This window comes from Giraffa tippelskirchi, chromosome 5, assembly GCF_054371585.1.
Source record: "Giraffa tippelskirchi isolate mGirTip1 chromosome 5, T2T-mGirTip1v1.2.pri, whole genome shotgun sequence".
Classification (NCBI taxonomy): domain Eukaryota; kingdom Metazoa; phylum Chordata; class Mammalia; order Artiodactyla; family Giraffidae; genus Giraffa; species Giraffa tippelskirchi.
In genome coordinates, this window is record NC_137279.1 from 174143042 (window position 1) to 174164927 (window position 21886).

General features: G+C 45.1%; 1 protein-coding gene across 20 annotated transcripts; it reads right to left on the reverse strand.

The window, feature by feature from the left end:
- Positions 1-1201: 1201 nt before the first annotated feature.
- On the reverse strand, positions 1202-21526 carry NSUN4 (NOP2/Sun RNA methyltransferase 4). Of its 20 annotated transcripts, XM_081488567.1 has the most exons (8): positions 20774-21126; positions 20350-20564; positions 17998-18676; positions 17164-17507; positions 12636-12790; positions 8725-8885; positions 2404-2528; positions 1202-1817 (listed from the first exon to the last, which is right to left on the reverse strand). In XM_081488567.1, exons 4-8 carry the CDS (start codon positions 17451-17453, stop codon positions 1541-1543), a joined length of 1008 nt encoding a protein of 335 aa, XP_081344693.1. In that variant the 5' UTR covers positions 17454-17507; positions 17998-18676; positions 20350-20564; positions 20774-21126; the 3' UTR covers positions 1202-1540. The 20 variants fall into 20 exon arrangements, 10 of the variants coding, with proteins under 10 accessions (XP_081344693.1, XP_081344691.1, XP_081344692.1 ...); XR_014053263.1 differs by having other exon boundaries at positions 17998-20564; positions 20820-21121; XR_014053257.1 differs by having other exon boundaries at positions 17164-17283; positions 17409-17507; positions 17998-21108.
- Between the last annotated feature and the right edge of the window lie 360 nt (positions 21527-21886).

Genomic DNA, 21886 nt, shown 5'->3' on the forward strand with positions numbered 1-21886 from the left:
GAGGCCAAGGGAAGAAACCCAGGCCCCTAAGGCCTCCAAGCCTCAGCAAATACTGAGTGTTGAGTAAACAGCAGGCAGGAACCACATACCGCACATGGAAGCTAATTAGAATCCTACACCCTGGAGCTCCATCTTCCTAGCTTTACTTGATTTTGAGTCTAAAAGATCTTTCAGGGCCCTCAGTTACGATGCAAATTCCAAGAAAGGAGAAGGCTTAACCTCATCTAAAATCCTTCTCAGCTGACACCTCTAATACCCAAACAAGGATTAGCAGGAAAGGTTTAAAGAACAAAAGGAGAGACAGAAAGAGGAAGAGAAGGGTTAAGGAAAGTAGGAAGAATCTTCTTCCATGCAAGAATCAGTTTTTCAGAAAAAATATTTTTTAATCAAAAAAGTAGTATCTTCAAGTGACCATAAGCAATTTTTAATATCCCTACCTTTAAAGAACTGCCTTCCTTGTGCTAAAGTTACAAAAACAACATAACTAACAGGTATTACATGATGTAATATTGCTTCAAACACACACTGTGTGAGGTGAGAGCCTGTGAGAGATGCTGGGAGAAGAGCTCTAAGGGATTTGGGGGTTAGCCAGAGAACTAGCACCAGAGCTCAGTCACGGACCAGGAGCAACAACAAAAAAACACTGAAGATAACAAAATAAGACATTAGGCAATTCCTAGGTGCTCAGAGAGCTGCCATTCTGAAGAATGAAGAGGCCTCATTTCCTCCCACAGTCCCAACACTACATCCCCAGAAGTTCCCTGGCCACCTGTCATACAGGAGCTCAAGGAGTGAACAAGGGAAGAAACACACAACAGAGTATCACAGCCCTGTGGCAGAAGCAGCTTCCCAGCCACATTTGGGCAACAGTGCTGTTGACAGTAGGAGGATGCCTGGAATTATTCTTCTCTGGAGAGCTTTCTTGATGTAAGTAATTATAATGCACTGGCTTAACATATTCAGTTACTCGTTCCTGAAATCAGATCCTGGGCCATATGGAGAAACTTGGCAGGCTTGTGTACGTCCTTCAACTGCTCAAGACTTACCATGCAAAACTCATCTCAAGTGTGAGAGGGGTTCTGTAACCAGAGGCCTGTAATCAGGCTGAGGTCCTGGACTCTGGGTATCTGAGAGGTAGTGCTCAGTAGCAGCACCTGGTACAAGAGGAACTAACAAAACTTGGACTGACATGAGACCCCCCGCAACTTCAGCCCCAGCTCCATGGAGCTTCAATCATTTTATTGGCTAAATGCTTCTTCCCAAGTTTACAGCATCACTGGTTCCTCCTCCTGAACCCCGAATGGGGCAGGAACCTTTAGCACAGACTCAAAAGATGGGGAGCGGGGATTGGAAGCGGGGTGTAATAAGTGAGTTAGAAACCTGCTGATGCCCCACAATTGGACAGCAGGACAGAGAAACTCCTATTTCCTACTGCTGAAAACCATCTATAGAAAGACTTGAATGGGATGGAGATTTACCACTGGTCTCCGTAAGAGTACACCCAGTCTTCCTACACTAGGACTTCAGGAACGGGGCGATGCTACGTCATTCTACACATTTTGCAAAAGTACATAGGCCCAAAATTGGCCAAGAGGTTTGGGATTACCAGCTCCCCAACTTGGCAGGATGGGAAGAAAGAAAACGTGTTCATGAAAAGCTTTCGGAGGTGAGTCAAGTCTTCCACCTGAACCTTGATGCTGTATTGATTGTCCAGGAGCTCGATGGCGCCTTGTACCACATACTCATTCTGTAAGTGTGAAAGTGAGCAGGTGGAATAGACAACGTGGCCTCCTGGTTTGGTGGCAAGGAGTCCAGCCCTGCAACCAGAGAGAGAGAGAGTGGCAGTGACTAATGAGCTTCCCAGAAGCAGAAGGGCAACAGAAGAAGCTGGAAGGACGGGGGAGCCTGTTGTGGGATGGGTGACTGTGTTAGCCTCTGCGTGCCTTCCACAATAACATCATCCGAAAAGCTGTTCTCAAAGCAGAGAGTAACCTAACCTTACTCCATGGACTCTCCTCCAAAAGCTGTCTTGAAATAGTCACCTGATCTTTGACTCCAGTTATAGACCAAACTCTGATACTGGCTATGAACTGAGTTCTTACCCCAGCTCTAAAGAGCCTTGACCTCAGTATGTATTTAAAAATTGTGTTAATCACTGACATGGGGTTAGGGGTTAGCCTGGAGGTAAAAGTGAATCTGTGCAGTCCATCCTGCTATGTATTTCTACCACAGAGAGTTTTTATGTCCCAGAGGAAGACCATCCTGTGATGTTTGTCTCCTTCAGGCAGATTCCCAGACAGAAAACCCTTCTATGGGCGATGGTCTTGGCAACAACTTCTAGCACCCCAGACTCCCAGATCACTCTTTCCCAAAGTCCTGAGTTTCTGTAAATCTGTTACTCACGCAAGAAGCTGCACCTGCAGCATAGGCAACATCTGCCGCTCCTTCTTCCTTGAACGCTGAAAGATGTTGTTTTCCTCCTCATGAAGGGAGTGGCGGTCTGTGGTACAGGGCACATCCACCAGCACCTGCCCAGGAGTGTTAAAAGGTCAAGTATTAGAGCTCCTTACAGGCTCCTCTTCCTTAGGTCAGAGCTGTTTTAGTCCCTTGACCTGGAGGATTCTGCAGGGTGCTCCCTTGGCCCATCCCCCAACTGCAGAGTATCTGACAAAGCTTCTCACTTTAACCTGGTGGACAACCGTGAAATAAAGAGTGGGAAAAGAGTACATCTAGGTATACTCATGGCTGGTCAAAAAACCAAAACCAACATATAAATAACTGTAATTAAATAATTGATATCAACCTAAAAAGAAGTCTTCAGTGTTTTAGAGCTCTGTCCTTGACTCTGTCCCCAGCTATTTGAATGAAAACATCCAATTTACAGATGATATAATGCCCAAAGGGTAGCTAATACACTGAGTAACAGGATCAGGGTTCAAAATTATCTTATTCTAAAACAATGTCATATTCAACACGGAAAAGTTTTAAAGTGAGAGATGCAAAGTCATTCATTTATTGGGGAATTCCCCAGCGGTCCAGTGGTTAGGACTCCCCACTTTCCCTGCTCAGGGCCTGGGTTCAATCCCTGGTCAGGGAACTAATATCCCACAAGTCACACAGCACAGCCAAAAATAAATAAAGTCATGCATTTATTTATTAAAAGCCTACTCTGTGATGGGCAGCAAAACAAAATAAAAAGAGCCCTCCACCCTCCCCCCAAAACCAGTCCTATATTTACATTTCAAAAAAGTAAAATCATCTATGGAAAAGATCTGTAAATTTTCACTTAAGCAGACATTCCATGTAAATTAGTAATGACCCAGGGTTCAATATTCTGATGCATTCTTTGGCTACATGAACTGATACAGCACATACAGAGTAAGATAAATAATGATTACCTTGTACTCTGGTCAGGTCTTATCTCAAGAAATGTGATGGGACTAGCGTTCAGAAAAAGAGACATTAATTAAATAAGAACGCTCAGAGAAGGGCTAGGAAAGCTCAGAGAAGGGTCACTGGGATGTTTAGAAACCACATGACAATACCCTCTGCTTCCTAAAACCCTTGTAATACAAAATACCTAGAGAGGCTAGATAAAATATATCTTTAAAATAGTCAATATTTTTAAACGCATAGCTCAAAGAAAATTAGAGAAATCTGTAGAAGCCAAAGAAAAACCAGGAGTACAAATCCAAGGAGGCATTCCAGAGCTGAAGCTGATGGCTTCTTTTTTTTTTCCAAATTGAAGTATAGTTGAGCTATAACGTTGTGTTAGTTTCTGGTATATAGCAGAGATCCAGTGAAAAAACAAACATATATATATATTATTTTTCAGATTCTTTTCTATCATAGTGTATTATAAGATATTGAATACAGTTCCCTGTGCTATAGATAGGACCTTGTTCTATTTTTCTTTTGGCTGTGCTGCGTGGCTTGTGGGCGCTCAGTTCCCTAACCAGGGATTCAACCCAGGCCACAGCAGTGAAAGCCCAGAATTCTAACCACTAGGCCACCAGGGAACTCCCAGGACCTTGTTTATCTATTTCACATACAGTAGTTTGCATCCACTAATCCAAAACTCCTAATTTATCCCACCCTTCTTTCCCCTTTGATAACCATAACTTTGTTTTCTATATCTGTGAATCTGTTTCCATCTTGTAAATAAGTTCATTTGTATCTTTTTTTTTTAGATTCCACTTGTAAGTGATTTGTCTTTCTCTGAGTTACTTCACTTAGTATGATAATTTCTAGGTTCATCCATGTTACTGCAAATGGAACTATTTCATTCTTGTAAATATTGCTGCTAATTATAGTTTTGTCTGGATATATGTCCAGGAGTGGGATAGTTGGATCCTATGGCAACTCTACTTTTAGTTTTTTGAGGAACCTCCATATTGTTTTCTATAATGGCTACACCAATTTCTATTCCCACCAACCATGTAAGAAGGTTCTCTTCTTCACAACCTCTCCAACATTTATTATTTGTAGACAACTTTTTTTTTAATCTTTTTGGCCATGCCACACAGCGTGTGGGATCTTAGTTCTCTGACCAGAGATCAAATCCGCACTCCGTGCATTGGCAGCGTGGCATCTTAACCACTGGACCACCAGGAAAGTCTCAATTATTTGTAGACTTTTTGATAACAGCCATTCGGACCAATGTGAAGTCACATTGTAGTTTTGATTTGCATTTTCTAAAAATTAGCACTGTTGAGCATCTTTTCATATGCCCATTGGTGGGATTAAAATTATCTAATGTAGAGTTAAAATATAAACCTTCCTAAATAAAAAAAAATTTAAGAGATTACACAGTGAAAGAAACAGTAAGTAAAACAAACACAGTAAATACTTTGACAGAGACAAAACCAAATATATCAGGGACATCAATTGTTTTAAAAGAGCAAAATTTACAGATTGGTTCAAAAAGCAAAACCCAATTCTAGGGAGTATACGAGAGTCATATCTAAAAGGTAGTTATTTAACAAGGCTAAATATAAAGAGATTGGAAAACATATAACTGCGACATATATAGAAAGAAAGCTGTTAAGTGAGGAGGCGGGTAGGTATCTTGCCATGAAAATGCAGAGCTCTGGCACTCCAGCTGATGGCTAGGTAGAGCTGAGGAAGAAATGAAATAACCAAGAGTGTATGCAATCCTGAGATAGTATTCTTCTTTGAATCTGAAGTGCTTAACACTTGCCTAACACAGTATGTGGTACACAACTATTTGTTCAACAAATAAATTAACAAAGACATCTTGAGGACATTAAAGCTGTTTTCAAACATCTGAAGCACTTTCACATGAAATGGGAGGCAGTGCATTGTTATAGAAGGCATAGCTAGAATCAATGAATGGAAATAGTAAAAATAAAAGGGACTGTGATGATGACAATATTATTAAATGCTTTCTGTATGCCAGGAGCATTCTACATGCATTCCTACTTAATCTTCACCTATGAGACAGGCACTAATATTATCCTTACTTTACAGAGGAAGAAACTGAAGCTTAAACTGAAAGGTTTACTTCTCTGGCTGGTAAGTGATGGAGCCAGGATTCCAAACCAAGCAGTCTGACTCTAGAATCCTTGAACTCAGCCATATACCACAAAATCTAGAGATTTTAATTCAGTAAGAGAAAGAATTTTTCTAATAGCAGAGGTGTTCAATCACGAAACCTGAGTAAGCCCCTGTCACTGAAAGTATGCAAGCACAGGCTGAGTAATGATGATGGCTACTACCTGACTAATCTTCATGGCCAGTTGATGTACTGAGCACTTTCCCTAGATATGTTCATTATTAATCCTCATAATAATCATTTTCTATTTTACAAACAAAGAGGCTGAAGTTCACCAAGATCAAGCAGCTGTCTCAAAGTCAGTAAGTGGCACCTCTGTGATACAAAAACAAGTTAGGTCAACACTAGAGGTCATGCTCCCTCTACTCTGCTGCCTGTATGCCAAAAAGGCTGAACAGGGGATTCCTACACAGATGGGAAGCAGGTCTCTCAAGCTATCCAAGATTCTATCAGCCTTGGTCTTTCATGTCTTAAGAGTGGTTGAGGCAAGATGGTAAGAACCAAACAAATGAAAAAAATGTGTCAGATGACAACACAGAGACAATAGCTACATATATTTTATATTTCTAGAAGTACATGTTTTAAATAAATATTTTTAGAATGTACCGATTCGAAAATACAGGGAACTCTCCTCCACTGTTGGTGGGAATGTAAGTCAGTGCAGCCACTATGGAGAATAGTATGGAGGTTCCTCAAAAAACTAAAAACAGAACTTGTGTGTGTGTGTGTGTGTGTGTACGTGTGTGTGTGTGTACTCAGTCGCTCAGTTGCATCTGTGTGTGTGTGTGTGTGTGTGTGTGTACTCAGTCGCTCAGTTGCATCCGACTCTTTGTGACCCCATGGACTGTAGCCCGCCAGGCTCCTCTATCCATGAGCTTTTCCAGGCAAGGATACTGGAGTGGGTTGCTATTTCCTTATCCAGGGGAACTTCCCGACCCAGGGATTGAACCCACCTCTCCTGTATCTCCTACACTGGCAGGCAGATTCTTTACCACTGAGCCACCTGGGAAGCAGAACTACCATATGACCCAGCAATCCCACTCCTGGGCATATAACCAGAGAAAATCATGATTCAAAAGATACATGCATCCCAATATTCATTGTAGCACTATTTACAATAGGCAAGACACTGAAGCAACCTAAATGTCTATCAATGAAGGAATAGATAAAGATGTTGTACATATATACTGTTATTGTTGTTTAATTGCTAAGTTGTGTCGGACTCTTTTGCAACCCCATGGGCTGTAGCCTGCCAGGCTCCTCTCTCCATGGGATTTCCCAGACAAGACTACTGGAGTGGGTTGCCATTTCCTTCTCCAGGGGATCTTCCCTACCCGGGGATCGAACCCTCCTCTCCTGCAGTGGCAGGCAGGCAGATTCTTTACTACTGAGCCACCTGGGAAGCCCACAAGAATACTAGAGTGGGTGGCCATGCTCTCCTCCAGGGGAATCTTCCCACATATATTAATACAATGGAATATTATTCAGCCATAAAAAGGAATGAAATTGTGCCATTTGCAGAGGCATGGATAGACCTAGAGACTGTCTATAGGAGTGAAGTAAGTCAGAAAGAGAAAAACAAATAAAATATCACTTACATGTGGAATCTAGAAAAATGACACGGATGAACTTACCTGCAAAGCAGAGACACACAGATGCAGAGAATAGACTTACAGATATCAAGGAGGGAAGGGAAAGTGAAAGTGAAAGTCACTCAGTCACGTCCGACTCTTTGCAACCCCATAGACTATACAGTCCATGGAATTCTCCAGGCCAGCATCCTGGAGTGGGTAGCCTTTCTCTTCTCCAGGGGATCGTCCCAACCCAAGAATCAAACCCAGATCTCCCGCATTGCAGGTGGATTCTTTACCAGCTGAGCCACAAGGGAAGCCCAAGAGTACTGAAGTGGGTAGCCTATCCCTTCTCCAGGGGATCTTCCCAACCCAGGAATCGAACCGGGGTCTCCTGCATTGCAGGCGGATTCTTTACCAACTGACTATCAGGGAAGCCCCGGAGGGAAGGGGGATGGGATAAATTGGGAGATTGGGATTGACATATATATACTATTATGTATAAAACAGATAACTAATAAGAACCTACTGTAGAGCACATGGAACTCTTACTTAATGCTCTGTGGTGACCTAAATGGGAAGGAAATCTAAAAAAGAGGGGATACATATAACCGATTCACCATGCTGTAAAGCAGAAACTAACACAACACTGTAAAGCAACTATACTCTAATAAAAATAAATAAGAATTTAAAAAATAATAAAAGAAAATACAAATAACTTAAAGATGTAAAATGACTTTCCTCTTCATTCACAACAAAAATGTAATTAGATGCTTCAGTTTGGCAAAAACCAAAAAGCTGAACAACTCCAATGGTGGCAGGATATGAGGAAACAGTGCCCTTATTCATTACCAGTAGAAGTGAAACTGATTTAGCCTTCACAGGGAGTGATTCAGTAACCTCTCAATATCCTAAGTACATATAAACTGTTATCCAGCAATCATACTCCAAAAACAAAACCAAAAGTTTGATTTCAGGGCATGTTATTAACTAAAAAAAAAAATACAAAGTTCAGAATAGTAAGCATAATATACTACCATTTCTATTTTTTTTACGTACACATTTATATTTGTGTATACAAAAAGAAAATATTTAAGGGGATACAGAAGAAAATATAGACAATATGCAGGGAGAGGAAGTAGACAGCTGTGAGACAGGATTAAGAAGGAAACATACTTTTCTCCAGGTACCATATTGAGCCTTCTGAATTTTATATCATGTACTGTATTAATATTCAAAGCTAAATAAAATGAGCTTAATCATACTTACTTTAGTGAGGGTTACGGTGCAGCCAAGTGAATAGTGAAATAAAATAAGCCTAATTAATTTTTTTCCAGTCAGACAGGTTCAAACTCTTTTTGTTCCCTCTAATCAAGATAGTAAGCAGTCATCTAAGCTGAACTACCAGTTCTCCAGATGGCTGTTTTCACCACATCACCCAAGGAGAGAGTTGGCCAGGTCCACAATCAGCCCTACATCTTCAAATATATATGGCTAGATCCTACCCACTCAGAGGCTAGCACCAGTAGGAAATGCCAGGTTTGGCTAGCTGGATGTCCCAGGTCAGGAATCACTCACCCGGTCATAGGTGTCCCCCTCCAATTCTCCCCACTTCCTGCCATCCCATGATGTGACTCGAACTCGATTCTTATCTCTGATATCTTGAGGCACATAGCTGTGAAGGACCCTCTGTAGCCTGCTCGTTCGTGAAGTGGAGAGATCATTGGCAGCGAGATTGCCTGTGGGAGTATAAATTTTAGGAGTGTTTTTTCTACTTCTGTAAAAAACGCCATTGGACTCTTGACAGGAATTGCACTGAATCTATAGACATTCTGGGTAGTAGGAACATCTTATGCCTGCAGAAATAAAGAAACTTCAGAGGCCATTGCACAACAAAGCATTCCACCAGTAATGGTGCTGATGGAGAGTCAGACAAATTCTCAGGCATAGGCAATCAATGCAGACACCCCAGGCAGGGGCAGGTGGAGGAGAAACATTTATTATATGCATAGCACAGTACTAGACACTCTGGAGTGGGGGCTGAAAAGGCAAACACCAACACAGCCCAGAAAGGTTATATAAATAAACAAAGCAGACTAGGTTAAAACATTTATTTCTTTAAAAAATACGCTCTCTCTCTCTTTTCTTGAAATATGCATTTCTCTTCATCTTTGGTAGATACTACATATTATTTATCCCCAATTTAAATTCTACTCTTATTCCTTAGTATGGGCTTCCCCAGTGGCTCAGCTATAAAGAATCCACCTGCAATGCAGGACACGTAGAGATGTAGGTTCGATCCTTGGGTCAGGAAGATCCCTTGGAGAAAAAAATGGCAACCTACTTCAGTATTCTGGCCTGGAAAATTACATGGACAGAGCGGCCTGAAGGGCTACAGTGCATGGGGGAAAAAAGAGTCAGACATGACGGAGCAACTAAACAACAATTCCTTAGTAACAGAACTCCAATTTTATTTGAGAGAGAGGGGAGCAATATTCCCCGAAAGACTACACTTCCCAGCCTCCTTTTATAACTAAGTAAAACTATAAGACTAAGTTCTGGTCAGTGAGTTGTAGGCAGAATTATTGTGTGGGACTTCTGGGAAGATGTTTAAAAGAAGCTGATACAGGGCTTCCCTTGTGGCTCAGTGGTAAAGAATCTACCTGCCATGCAGGAGACATGGGTTTGATCCCTGGTCCAGGAAGATCCCACATGTCATGGAGAAGCTAAGCCCCTGCTCCACAACTACTGAACCTGTGCTCTAGAGTCCAGAAGCCACAACTACTAATACCACAGGTCGCACTACTGAAGCTTGTGTGCCCTAGAACCCGTGCTGTGCAACAGGAGAAGCCACCGCAATGAGGAGCCTACGTACCACAACTGGAGAGTAGCCCCTGCTTGCTGCGACTAGAGAAAAGCCCATGCAATGCAGCAACAAAGACCCAGCACAGCCAAAAATAAATAAAAATTATATATAAAAAACAGAAGCTGATACAGGGACTTCCCTGGTGGTCCAGTAGTTAGGATTCCACCTGCCAATGCAGCAGACTTGGGTTCGATCGATCCTGCGTCTGAGAAGATTCCATATGCTGAGGGGCAAACTAAGCCCATGTGCCACAATTACTGAAGCCCATACACCCCAGAGCCCGTGCTCAACAAGAGAAGCCACTGCAATAAGAAGCCTGTGCACCACAACTAGAGAATAGCCCCCTGTTCGAGGCAATGAGAGAAAACCCACACAGCAGCAAAGACCTAGTGTAGTCAAAAATAAACTTAAAAAATTAAAAATAAATAAATTAAAAGCTGATACAATCAGGAGATGTGCCCCTTTTGTCCAGGCTTTTCTTCCTGCCTGGAATTTGAATGTAATGATTGGAATTCCAATAGTCAAGCAGTCATGTTGGAGGCATGAGGCAATCCTGAGGATGGAAGACCGCAATAAAATAGGTTGCAAAAACAAAGAAGAAACCCTGTTAACTGTGAAGCCTCCATGCCAGTCCTGGACTGCCTATATTCCAGCTCTATTATGTAAGAGAAGAATAAATATTTCTTCTTTAAGCCAGTTAGTTGAGTTTTCTATTGTATACAACCAAGCCTAATCCTGAATGATTCACCATCTAGCTTTCACTTTTCCTTTTGTGATAGACACGAGTTTGAGAAATATTTCACTTCACTCTTGGCTCTAAGAAAAATATTACTGTGAGCTTAATGATAAATGGCAATTGATACCTGGCCTCGGAGTCAAGGAATGAAAGAGAGCAGTGGGCACTGTGGTGAAGAACTAGAGAGTACATACTTTATCTAGTGAGTGAACCACTTTAGTCTCCCCACAAAGAAATATGTCCTAATTTTTGAGGGCACTCAAAGAAGTCAAAATTGGATTCTCTGCTCAAGAGGAATTTGCAGCAGGATATCAATTGAGAAGAGAAAATCTGGGTTCCAGTTCTGGGCCTATCTCTTAACTCCTTTAGAAAAGCAACTCTCAATTACTTCTCTTTGGCCCTTCTTCCTCTTCCGAGTTCCAGTTCCTCCTCATCCACGTAACTCCACCTTATCCATTCCCCCTTCTGATGGATTCTCACACCACTCAGTCAGATCAGCATAGCCCAGCCTAGGGTGATTGGACCCATTAAGCCATATCAACATTTCTTCATTCCCTCTGGACTTCCAGAATGTGGAAATCAAATATAGTACCTCTCTGAATCACCTGTAGGGCCTAACTTGAGGCTGGAAACTAATTCAAACTGTGCAAGTTGGCTGATAAGAACTGGAAAAGAAGGGTCCAGGTCCAATAAAAAAGGCTATTGCAAGTGAAGACTGGCTGAGCTCCAGGATCAGTGTCACAGCCCTCCCCTCCCTTCTGGCTTCCCTGGTGGTCCAGTGGTTAAGAATTCGCCTGCCAATGCAGGGGTCATGGGGTGGACCCCTGGTCAGGGAGGATTCCACATGCCGTGGGGCAACTATGCCCGTGTACCACAACTACTGAGCCCATGAACCCAAGAGCCTATGCTCTGTGACCAGAAAAGTCACTGCAACAAAAATCTTGAGCACAGCAACTAGAGAGCAGACCCCAATCACCACAACTGGAAAAAGTCCACGCACAGCAACAAAGACCCAGCACAGCCAAGAATGAATGAATGAATAAACAAAAATCACAGCCTCTTTGTGAATCTTTCTCAGAATAAAAATACTGCTTATATTAAGGCGGGATGTCAGCAAATGGATGGCTGAAATGAACATTTACAATGAACAAGGTCCAGACTGAGCTATACTACTGAGTAAGTCTTAGGCCTTATCCTTATCTTATCAAGGAACTCCTTATCTTGGAGAGAAAGAACATGCATACCCATTATCCTCTGATGCAAGGCTAATGTAATAACTCTTTCAAGGGTGATGCCCAGGGTGTGAGAGCGCAGGAGACAGAGGACACACTTTGCAGCTGACCAGGAGAGATCATGAGAGAAGACTTCCAGCAGGTGGCACACTTGAGCTGAGGCTTGAGAGCTAAGAGGGTGATAGGATGGGGGTATTCCAGAAAGAATCCGTAACATGAGCAAAGGTAGAGCCTTATTCAGGCAACAAAGAGTAGCAGGATATGGCTGAAGCACATAGAGCTTGGGGAAGAATGACATATTAAAGCTCTAAAGGACTGCTGTGGCCAGATCTTATCATTTTAGCTGTCAGGCTAAGAAAATGGAACTTATAGACAAAGGGAACAGATGCAGAGGGGTGCAAAGTGTCATGTGGTAGATTAATCAGGGCTTTGCTTTAATCTGCTTTCAAAGACCTTGCTCTGCTCGGCAGTCTTCCTTGGCCACCTGACAGAGAAAGAGAGGAAGTCACTGCAAACAGAGAAAACACACCAACTTAGCAAGTACTACCCTACCTCTGACCTGGACCAGAGAGCTCATCATATTCAGTGAGCCCCTGACTGGGGGAGGGAGGGGGAGGGAGCCCTCCTTGCTCAAAACACCAGCCCTCTGACTTACGGCAACAGCCAGTCTGAAGCAATGCTAATGTCTTTCCCCCAGGGGCTGCACACAGGTCAAGCACGGTGTCACCAGGCTGTAGGCCAAGGGCCAGGACAGGCAGCAAGGATGCAGCATCCATCAGGTAGTAGTCCATGAGACCCAGGCTGCCAAGCCTAGAAGAGAAGAGACCACCTTAGAGTGAAAGGCCCATTCAGGAGACCCACTGGAAGTCAAGGTCTCAAGTCCATACCCTCAGGGATTACTGAGCTCTATGCAGCAAAAACTCATTTCTCCAACCCACCCTTAGTTATGTACTCACTCACTCATTCATCTACATAGCAGCCAGAGCAGCCTTTTAAAACAGAAATCAACTCACCCGATTCCAGCCACACTACTCATCTTGCTATTTCTTAATTAAGCCATGTATACTCCTGTTTTGTAGTTGTTCTGCTTTCTGCATGCAGCATACTTCCTCCAAATATACCTCATTTGCTTCCTCACTTCTTTCAGGTCCTCCGCAAAAGTTACCTCACCAAAGAGGCACTGGTATGCCCTGAGCACTCTTTCTGAAAATAGTAGCCCCCTACTCCCATCTATCTATCTTTAAAGTATTTATTATTCACTTTGTAAGTATAGGTGTGTGTGTGTATGTGTATTTTTCTCCTTCTCTCTCTCCCTGTTAAAATGAAGGTAGAGACTTTGTCTTGCTTTGTTCATTATAACATCTCCAACACCTGAAACAGTGAGTGGCATGTGGTAGGAACTCAGTTTTATTAGGTTACATATTGAGATACAAAGTTCTTGCTGGGTTCAGAAAATAATGCCATCCATTGTGCCTGTCAGAGTTACAGTTGTCTGACTTAGGTTTGGACGAAGGAATGGACTTTCATTAGTTTAAAAAAGGGAGTGGGGTGGGAAAGAGGCACATTCTAAGCAGAAGAAAACAAATAAACCAAAGGCACAGAACCAAACTCATAGCTTCTTTCAGGAACGGTGAGAAATCTGGTGTGTTAGAAATACAAGGTACATGAGATTGAAGTTGGAAAGCAGACAGAGGCCAAGGTTGTAACAGATCTTAAGTTTGGACTATTACCTGCAGGCAGTTACCAAAAATTTTTACAGAAAATCACACGATCGGCTAGTGAGAGTTTTAGCAAGCTAGGTAGGCTAGAAAGAACAAATTAGAAACAGAGACACCAGCGAGAAGGCTGTTACGAGAGTCCAAGTGAGAGCTAATGATACATGGATAGAGGCAGCAATCATTAGCGTAGAGGGGGACGACAACAACATAACCGTCACAGAAGGACTCCTCACTCCCAGGTGTCATAAGGGCAACTGCAGCGCAGCCATTCAGCCTGAGACACAGCTCAGCATGGACAGCCTTTGGGGACAGTCTCAAGGAGACAGAAAACCTGGTCCTTGCTGCCCTGACAGGAAGGCTCTGGGAGAAAGATGTGACAAGACATAAGACACAGCACCACTGAGGATCAGCTACAAAAACTACAATCCTTTCACACTTGAATTGTCTGAAACTGTGCCTTCTACCTCTCAAAGGAGAAAGACAAGAAATCAGAGAAAAATACAGAATTGCTATCATAGCAGTACTGGCTCACAAAACTCACTCTTATCAAGTTCCTTCCTTTTATTAATTATTTTTTTTTAAGTTCCTTTCTTTAAGAAGCATCACTCAACCTTTTTATTTGTGTGTGTGGGGGGGGTGGTTCATAGTTTTGAGAATCGGTTAAAAGCTACAATATCTCTTTTCAAAAAAAAGGCACAGTATACTTATGGCTGATTCACGTTGTTGTATGGCAGCAACCAACACAAGAGTGTAAAGCAATTATTCTGCAATTAAAATTTTAAAAAGAAAAGCAAAACAACTTTTCAATTTCAGGAGGTTCCTGGACTCCCTGAATACATTCTTGAACTTCCCAGAGATTAAGATCCCCTTGATTTACAGGGAATCCATCAAGACAAGAAGGAAAACACTCAAATACAGAGAGCTGCTTTCCCCCTACTCTCAGGGTGTCCTCAGGCAGCTTAGGAAACCACATGGTCTTACTCCATGGATCTGCCTAAAGCCAGGGCCTCCAGATTGGTCTCTAAACCTGCTCCAATCTATGCCCTCCTCACTGTGAGTAAAACGATCTTCCTGAAGCACAACTTGGATGGCAATAACATCAATAGTAAGAGATACTATGTATGAGTGTTATATTGCAGGGACTATACTTGGTTTTTAACACACATCACTTGATTTAATTCTTATCACAACCCTATGAGACAGGAGAACTCAGATTCTAGAGCCAGACTACCTGGATCTCAAATCCAGCCCACCTGCTCATCAGTTGTATGACCTTCAGCAAATTACTCAACTTCTCTGTACCTCAGTTTCCTCATCTGTAATGAGTATGTACCAGATAGGATTAGTGTGAGGATGAAATGAATTAACAGAAGTCAAATGCTTAAAACAGTATCTGACACACAGTGAGCTATACTGTCATTACTTTCCAAGTTATCTTCCTGATAAGGAAACCAAGGCTCAGGTATCCAATGCCACCTGTCTTTTTTTTTGTTTGTTTGGTCGCACTTCGTGGCATGAGGAACTTCCCCAATCAGGGATCCAGGGATCAACATGGCGGCCCCTGTAATGAAAGCTTGGAGCCTTAACCACTGGACCACCAGCAAAGCCCTGTATGTCTAATATCAGTAAGTGGTGAAGACAGGATTCAAACCTAGGTTTTCTTAACTCCAAAGCCCATGCTTATAACCACTCCATGTTATTCCTTTCCTCTGCTCTGAACCCCTCTTCAGTGGTTCTCTAGAACACATGTTGGCCATTTACAGCAACATATTACTAAAAGGCACATGGTATGAAGCTACCCAGCCCTGGTATTCCAGTCATTTATAAGCAACCCTAGACCACCAGGAAACTCCCCTTTCCCCAGCCTGCAAGCTCCTGGAATTCAAGATTCCCGTACATGGCTTCCCATGTTCTTTTCCAGCCTCATCTCTTACTTCTCTTAAGCATACAGCCTTCCTTCAAACCAGCAGCTAAGACTACTGCAAAGACTCCTAATTTACAATCCCATTTCTAGCCTTGCCTCTCTCCAACCTATTTTCCACACAGCAGCCAGAATGGTATTTTAAAAATTCAAATCTGATCACATCATTCTCCAGCTTAAAACCTTTATGGCTGGGACTTCCCTGGTGGCCAGTGGTTAAGACTCTGTACTTCCACTGCAGGGGGCATGAGTTCAATCTCTGGTCAGGGAACTAAGATCCCCGATGCCAAATAAAAACGACAACAAAACAAACAAACAAAAAACCCTTTCATGGCTCCCTCTTCCTTTTAGAGAAAAAGTCCATAATCCCATATGGTCTGTAAAACCTTCCTTATCTGGTTCAGATGGTCAAGAACTCACCTGCAAGGCGGGAGACCTGGCTTTGATCCCTGGGTTGGCAAGATCCCACTCCAGTATTCTTGCCTGGAGAATCCCCATGGACAGAGGAACCTGGCAAGCTACAGTCAATGGGGTCGCAAAGAGTCGGATTATGACTGAGCGACTAAGCACAGCACAGCCTTCTTCTGTAGCCTCACAGTCCCATCCCCAACCCCAGGCCACCAGTTTTAATTCCTACTCAGTTTTCAGGTGTTAGCTTAAATTTCACTTCCTCAGCGCTAGATCTTCTAACTATAAGACTTCATGGCATCTTGTACTTTTCTTCTGTAGCACTTATCACAACCATAGTTAACAGTTTTCTCCCTCACTACACTGCAAGTTCCATGGGGACTTGTGCAGTTAAGAGTGCTTGGCATTTGGTAGACAATATTTGCTGAATGAAAGAAACAATCCTTCAAAGATCAACTCCCACATCCTACAACTACCACTGAGCTCTCCTTTTCTCAATTTCTAAAACACAATTTAGCATTTTATTACAGAATCTTTTTTCATTCCAATTCATATACATCTGAGCATTGGATAAGATGTCTGGAAGGTCTCCTTTCTTTTTCCCCAGTCTAGTACTAACTTCGTGTTCCTAAGCAAGCCGTATTTCCTAGACAAGGCCCACTTCTTCGGTAACATGAGGTTACCTGTCCTACTCTCTTTGATGGGGGCAAAATAAGAAACCAATTGTAAATAACACATATTTTAACTAGAGAGGGTACAGTAAGTGCTCATATAAGAAGTGTGGGGTTTTTTTCCTTTCTTAGGCAGTAGCATAGAGCAGGCTTAAAGTGCAGGTACCGGGGTCAGACTGCCTGGGTCTAAATACTAGCTACACCACTTACTACCTAAAGGACCTACAGAAGTAAGTACCTTAACTTCTCTGCACCTCAGTTTCCTCAAAGATGAAAGAAAAACAGTAATATTACCTACCTCAGAGGACTGTTGACAGAACAAAAGGAGGTGAGGCCCAGCATGTATAAGCACTTAGTAAATATTAACAATATTAGGATTCCTATTAAATAGGACAAGAACTGCATCTCTTCCTGTCTCCTTCTGGCAGACACTCAGCACAGCCCCAGCCACGCTCCAGATCCTACCTGGCAGGAGGGAAACGGCTGACATCCCCTCTGGTGAAAGTAAAACAACGAAGATTTGGACTGCAAGCCCAGGACGCAGGAGATGGAGCAGCAGTTTGGCTATTCTCAGCCTCTGGTTCCCTGTGGAAGACAGCTTCATTCACAAAGTCCCTGGCCTTCAGCTGCTCCAGTTCAGCACTCACATGATCCCCAGAAGCGAAGTTATTGACCAGTGCACCATACTTCTGCTCTGAGAGGAGACTGACCCGGATCGATGGCCAGAGATCTCCAAATTGCACACTGTAGGTCATGTCAAAATTCTGCAGAGCCAGTCGAGTAGCAGGAAATTTGGGCTCTGTGGCAGCCTGGAAGAAAGAGAACAGGCCTATAGGTCTTCCAGGCCTCTATCCCCTTACTGCCTGAGCCCACCACCACCTTAGAGTGCTGCGGCAAACATGGATCCAGCTAGTGCTCACTCCTGCCTTTGCATCACGCCTCTGCCTGCCAGAGAAAAAGTGTATGAGAGAAAAGTAGTGGGAAACTGGCCTTTCTAACTCAGTGTTGTGAAAGTAAACTCTAGCTCTCACAATAGCATGTGGGGGTCATCAAAAATGAGGGCACTCCTTGAGACCTAGAAGACTGTTGAGGAGAGTCTATAGAAGGTTGGTAGTAACTATAGAGGCCCTGAGCAAAGAACAGATTTAAAGATGGAAGATATTTTTTTCTTTCTGAACAGTCCTTCCATTTTCTAAAGCACTTTCACATCTCCTAGTTTAGATGAGCACAAGAGACAGTGCAGTGGGATACAAAAAATATCAACCTTCTACATTTGGTGGAGAGGTGAGGGTAACTTACCTAAAGGTCATGCAGTGACTGACACCACGATGCTCAGTATCACAGGGCTGAGGGTCATTTGGGGAAAGTTCCCAGATTCCAGGAAGGTGGGATGAGAAGAGCTCACAGCAACCTTGAAGTGTGAATCAAAGTGGGGACTTACAGAATGACTGCTATGGGGGTAGCAGAGAGGAGCGTGAGTCAGGCTTGAGTACAGAAATAGGTCGAAAGAGAAAAAAGACCTCAGCTGAGGAGTCCACAAGTCGGCCCTGGTTGCCACAGCTGGGATGCTTACTACGGCTGGCAGCCCTGTTACTGTCTATGAATTTTGTGTTGGCTTCGATTTTCAGATTGCTTGGAACTCCTTCTCTGCCCTCATTTCTTGTTATGGTGGGGGCTCTTGCTGCGACCGTGATCTCTGCTATGGTGGGGACTCTTGCTCTGCCCCCAACTTTTGCCACGGTGGGGACTCTTGCTCCAGCTCCTGCTCTCATGGGGACTCTTCCTCTGGCCCTGCCTTCTGCCATGGCGAGGACTCTTGCTTTGGCTCCGACTTCTGTTACGAAGGGCACTCTTGATCGGCCCCTGACTTTTGCTAGGTTGGGTACTTTCACTCTGGTCCTGATCTTCAAGACGTGGAGGACTCTCTTCCTGGTTTTTATTTGTACTTTCTTGGGTACTATTGCTCCCACTCTGACTTCTGCTAAGATGGAAAGTCTTTCTTTGAGTCCAAGTTGTGCTAGGGCCCTGGGCACTCTCACTTGGGCTCCAACTTGCGCTTTGGTGGGTGTTCTTGCTGTCACTACTCTGGCATTCACTAATAACCAAAGTTGAACTACAGCTGGCATTAGTGCTACAGCTGGAACTCTTGGTTGTTGGCACAGGACAGCTGTAGGGAATCTGGGAGGATTCCTTGTGGGAGTCTCGAGAAGCCATGGAGTAGATGTGGAGGCCACATGGCATAGCATCAAGGTGACCCCGGGCTCTGGGGGCAATGGGTAAATTTTGGGGGTCAAAGGGTGTTCTCAAAGGGACAAAAGAATAGATGTGGGTAGAACAAGGAGGCACCACAGGCTGGCGATGAGGTTGGAGTGGGCCCCGGGGAGTGCTACAGGTGCCACCAGGGGGCACCACAGGCTGGTTATGACACTGAAGGGGACCTGTGTATTGATTGAGGGAACCAGAGAGTAGGCCAGGATCGGGGGTGGGGGGAACCATGGAATATACATGGGTACTGCAGGGGGGTCCTAGAAGGGGCCCTCGGGGGCCGGTCTGAGCATAACTACTGGGTAAGACAGGATCACAAGGAAGCCGAAGGGGAAGGGAAGCAGGGATAACTGTTTTGAGGGTTCTAGGAACCACAGCAGGTGCAGCAGTCCCTTGGGGAAGTTCTTTGGGGCAGGAATTTGAGCAAGTTGTGATGGCTGTCACCATACAAGAAGGACCTGAGACGCCAGAAGGGCGGGAGGGAGGTGGAGGAGAGGAGCTGGTCTTGGGGGCCCTGGGCTGGTCAGGAGTGTGCTGGGTGACCAGGGAGTGACATCTGTGGGGAGAACATGGCTGTTCTAACTCTGAGGATTTGGGAGACTTTGCCTGGGGACAAACGGGGGCAGGGAGAGGGGATTCCTTATAGCTTCTGCAGGGGGGTGACTGGGGTGCATTCATAAACTGGTTGCCTGGAGGTGAAGGGAAGAAGGCAGAACAAGGACAGTGGGAGGACAGGGGAAGAGGTGGTTCCTGGGGACAGGAGGGACCAGAAACCATAGGACCTGGGGTTATTCGGAGATAAGAGCTCCCACCAGTCTCCCAGGAATAAATGGACTCAAAGCAAGACTTCCTGGAATCCTGTAACTGGGGGTTGCCAGTACTCCCAGGGGATAGGTGGATGGCATAGTAAGCGTTCCCAGGGGCAGGTATGTGGGCCTCTGGGGGAAGATGGGAATAGTGATAAGAGCCCTCCTGAGGTGAGCTGGGACAACTAGATGTGCCTGCCTGAGAGGAAGGTGGAGAGCCACAATAATTTTTCCCAAAAGTCGGGTCAAGCTGTGGTTTAGGTTCACGAGAGTCTGGACGCTTAACATGGCCATGGTAAAAGTTGTCAGTGGGTGAGGAAGATGCTGAGGAAAGAGGAGGATCACTGTAACTTCTCTCTGAGGACCAGGAAGAGAGCAGAGTAGAGGTCATGGGCCCAGTATCCAAAACCCTCTGAGGAGGTGGGGAAATTATAGGTCTAGTTTCCATGCGCCGATAGGCAAGGGGAGGTGAAATTACAAGCCCAGTTCCCAGGGACCTATGAGTAAGAGGAGGTGAAATCATGGGGCCAGTTTCCAAAGGCATATGAGGGAGGGGAGGGGAGGTCACCGGGTTGGTTACCAGGGCTGGAGGGTATCCACCATAGTAACAGAGGAAACTGTGCTGGTCTACGTAAGGGCCTCGGGGACAGGGACGTGGTGTTCTCGGAGGACTGATCCAGCTGCAATAAGCGCTCCGCTGACGGGCAGGGGGTGACCCCACAAGGCGGAACCGCTCAACACAAGGACTTGGAGGGGACGAACCCGACAGGATAGGCTCCCGGCAGTAGGGCCTCCCTAGGTGTGGAGAACAGGGTTCAAAACTACACCCCCCTGGAAGAGCCTGCGGGGCTGGGGAGGAGGGCGGTGGCGGCGGGGAAGGAATCCGTCGGGGTAGGGAGGAGGGCTGGCCGGTTATGTTAGCAATTCCAGGGCTACAACTGAGGCCAGAGAAAGGATCTCTGGACAAGTGGGGAGAGCCCATAAGGTGGGAGCAGTCGCTGCACCTTTTGCCTGGTTTTGGGGAAAGGTCTGGAAAGTGGTCGCTATAACCTTTCCTGGGAGCCAGAGGCAGCTCGAGAGTGAGGAAAGGGGTTGAATCCTTTCCCGCAGGGCAGCGGAGACCCGGGAGGGAAGGGCAAGTCGCTACGTCACTTTCCGAGCGGAGAGGACGGCGGGGTAGGAAGGTCTAAGAGGAAAGGAAGAGAAGAGGTCATGGGGGGGTGGGGGGAGGGACGGGGGGAAAAAAGGGGAGGGGCGGAGAAAGGGAGGAAGGGAAGTGGAAAGGTTAGCGGGGGTCCAGGGGAAGGTAACCAAGGGCCGGGAAACAAGAGGCGTGACAGAACTAAAAGAATGAGGGAGGAGGTGATGACGTAACATAGAGGGGCGGAGTCTGGAGTCCGCAGACCTAACTAGAGGGGCAGCCGAAGACTTGTGACGAAATAAAAAGGCGGACAGAGGCGAAGACTACAGAGGTGAGAAGGAGGCACCTAATCACGCCGCCTGAGGGGTCGGGGAAAGGTGACCCAAAGCGTTCCAGAGGCGCTGGAGTAGCGAACCTAACTGAGGGTACGAGATGTGACAGGGCTGGAGAAGTTTCCCGAGGGGCGGCGGTAAAAGGCTGCAGTCACTGGACCTTACCCATTTCTTCTTATGTCGTTGTCTCCGCGGGACCGTCGCAAAGTCCGCACGCTTCAGCATGTCCCGAACACCTCTCACTACGAGCGCAGCCATGTTGGCGTGCGCCGCTTTGTAATTCCGACCGGAACCGCAAAAGCAGACGCTCAGGTTCCGGAGAGCTGGTGTGCCCCAACTCTGTACGAAAAGGGGAGAGAGTTACGGCTGACTCTCTCTTGGGGCTCCGCCCACCGATACGAGGCGAGTGCAAACCCCGCCCAGCTAGGGATCTTTTGTTGTTTTTAGTCGCTCAGTCGTGTCCGACTCTTTGCGACCCTCTCAACTGTAGGCCACCAGGCACCTCAGTCCAGAGGAATCTCCAGGCCACAATACTGGAGTGGGTTGCCATTTCCTTCTCCAGGGATCTTCTGAGGGTCTGAAAGAGAGCAATCATTCGCGGAGAACGGTGGCTCCATCTGAATGCCTGTAGCTTTAGGAGAGAC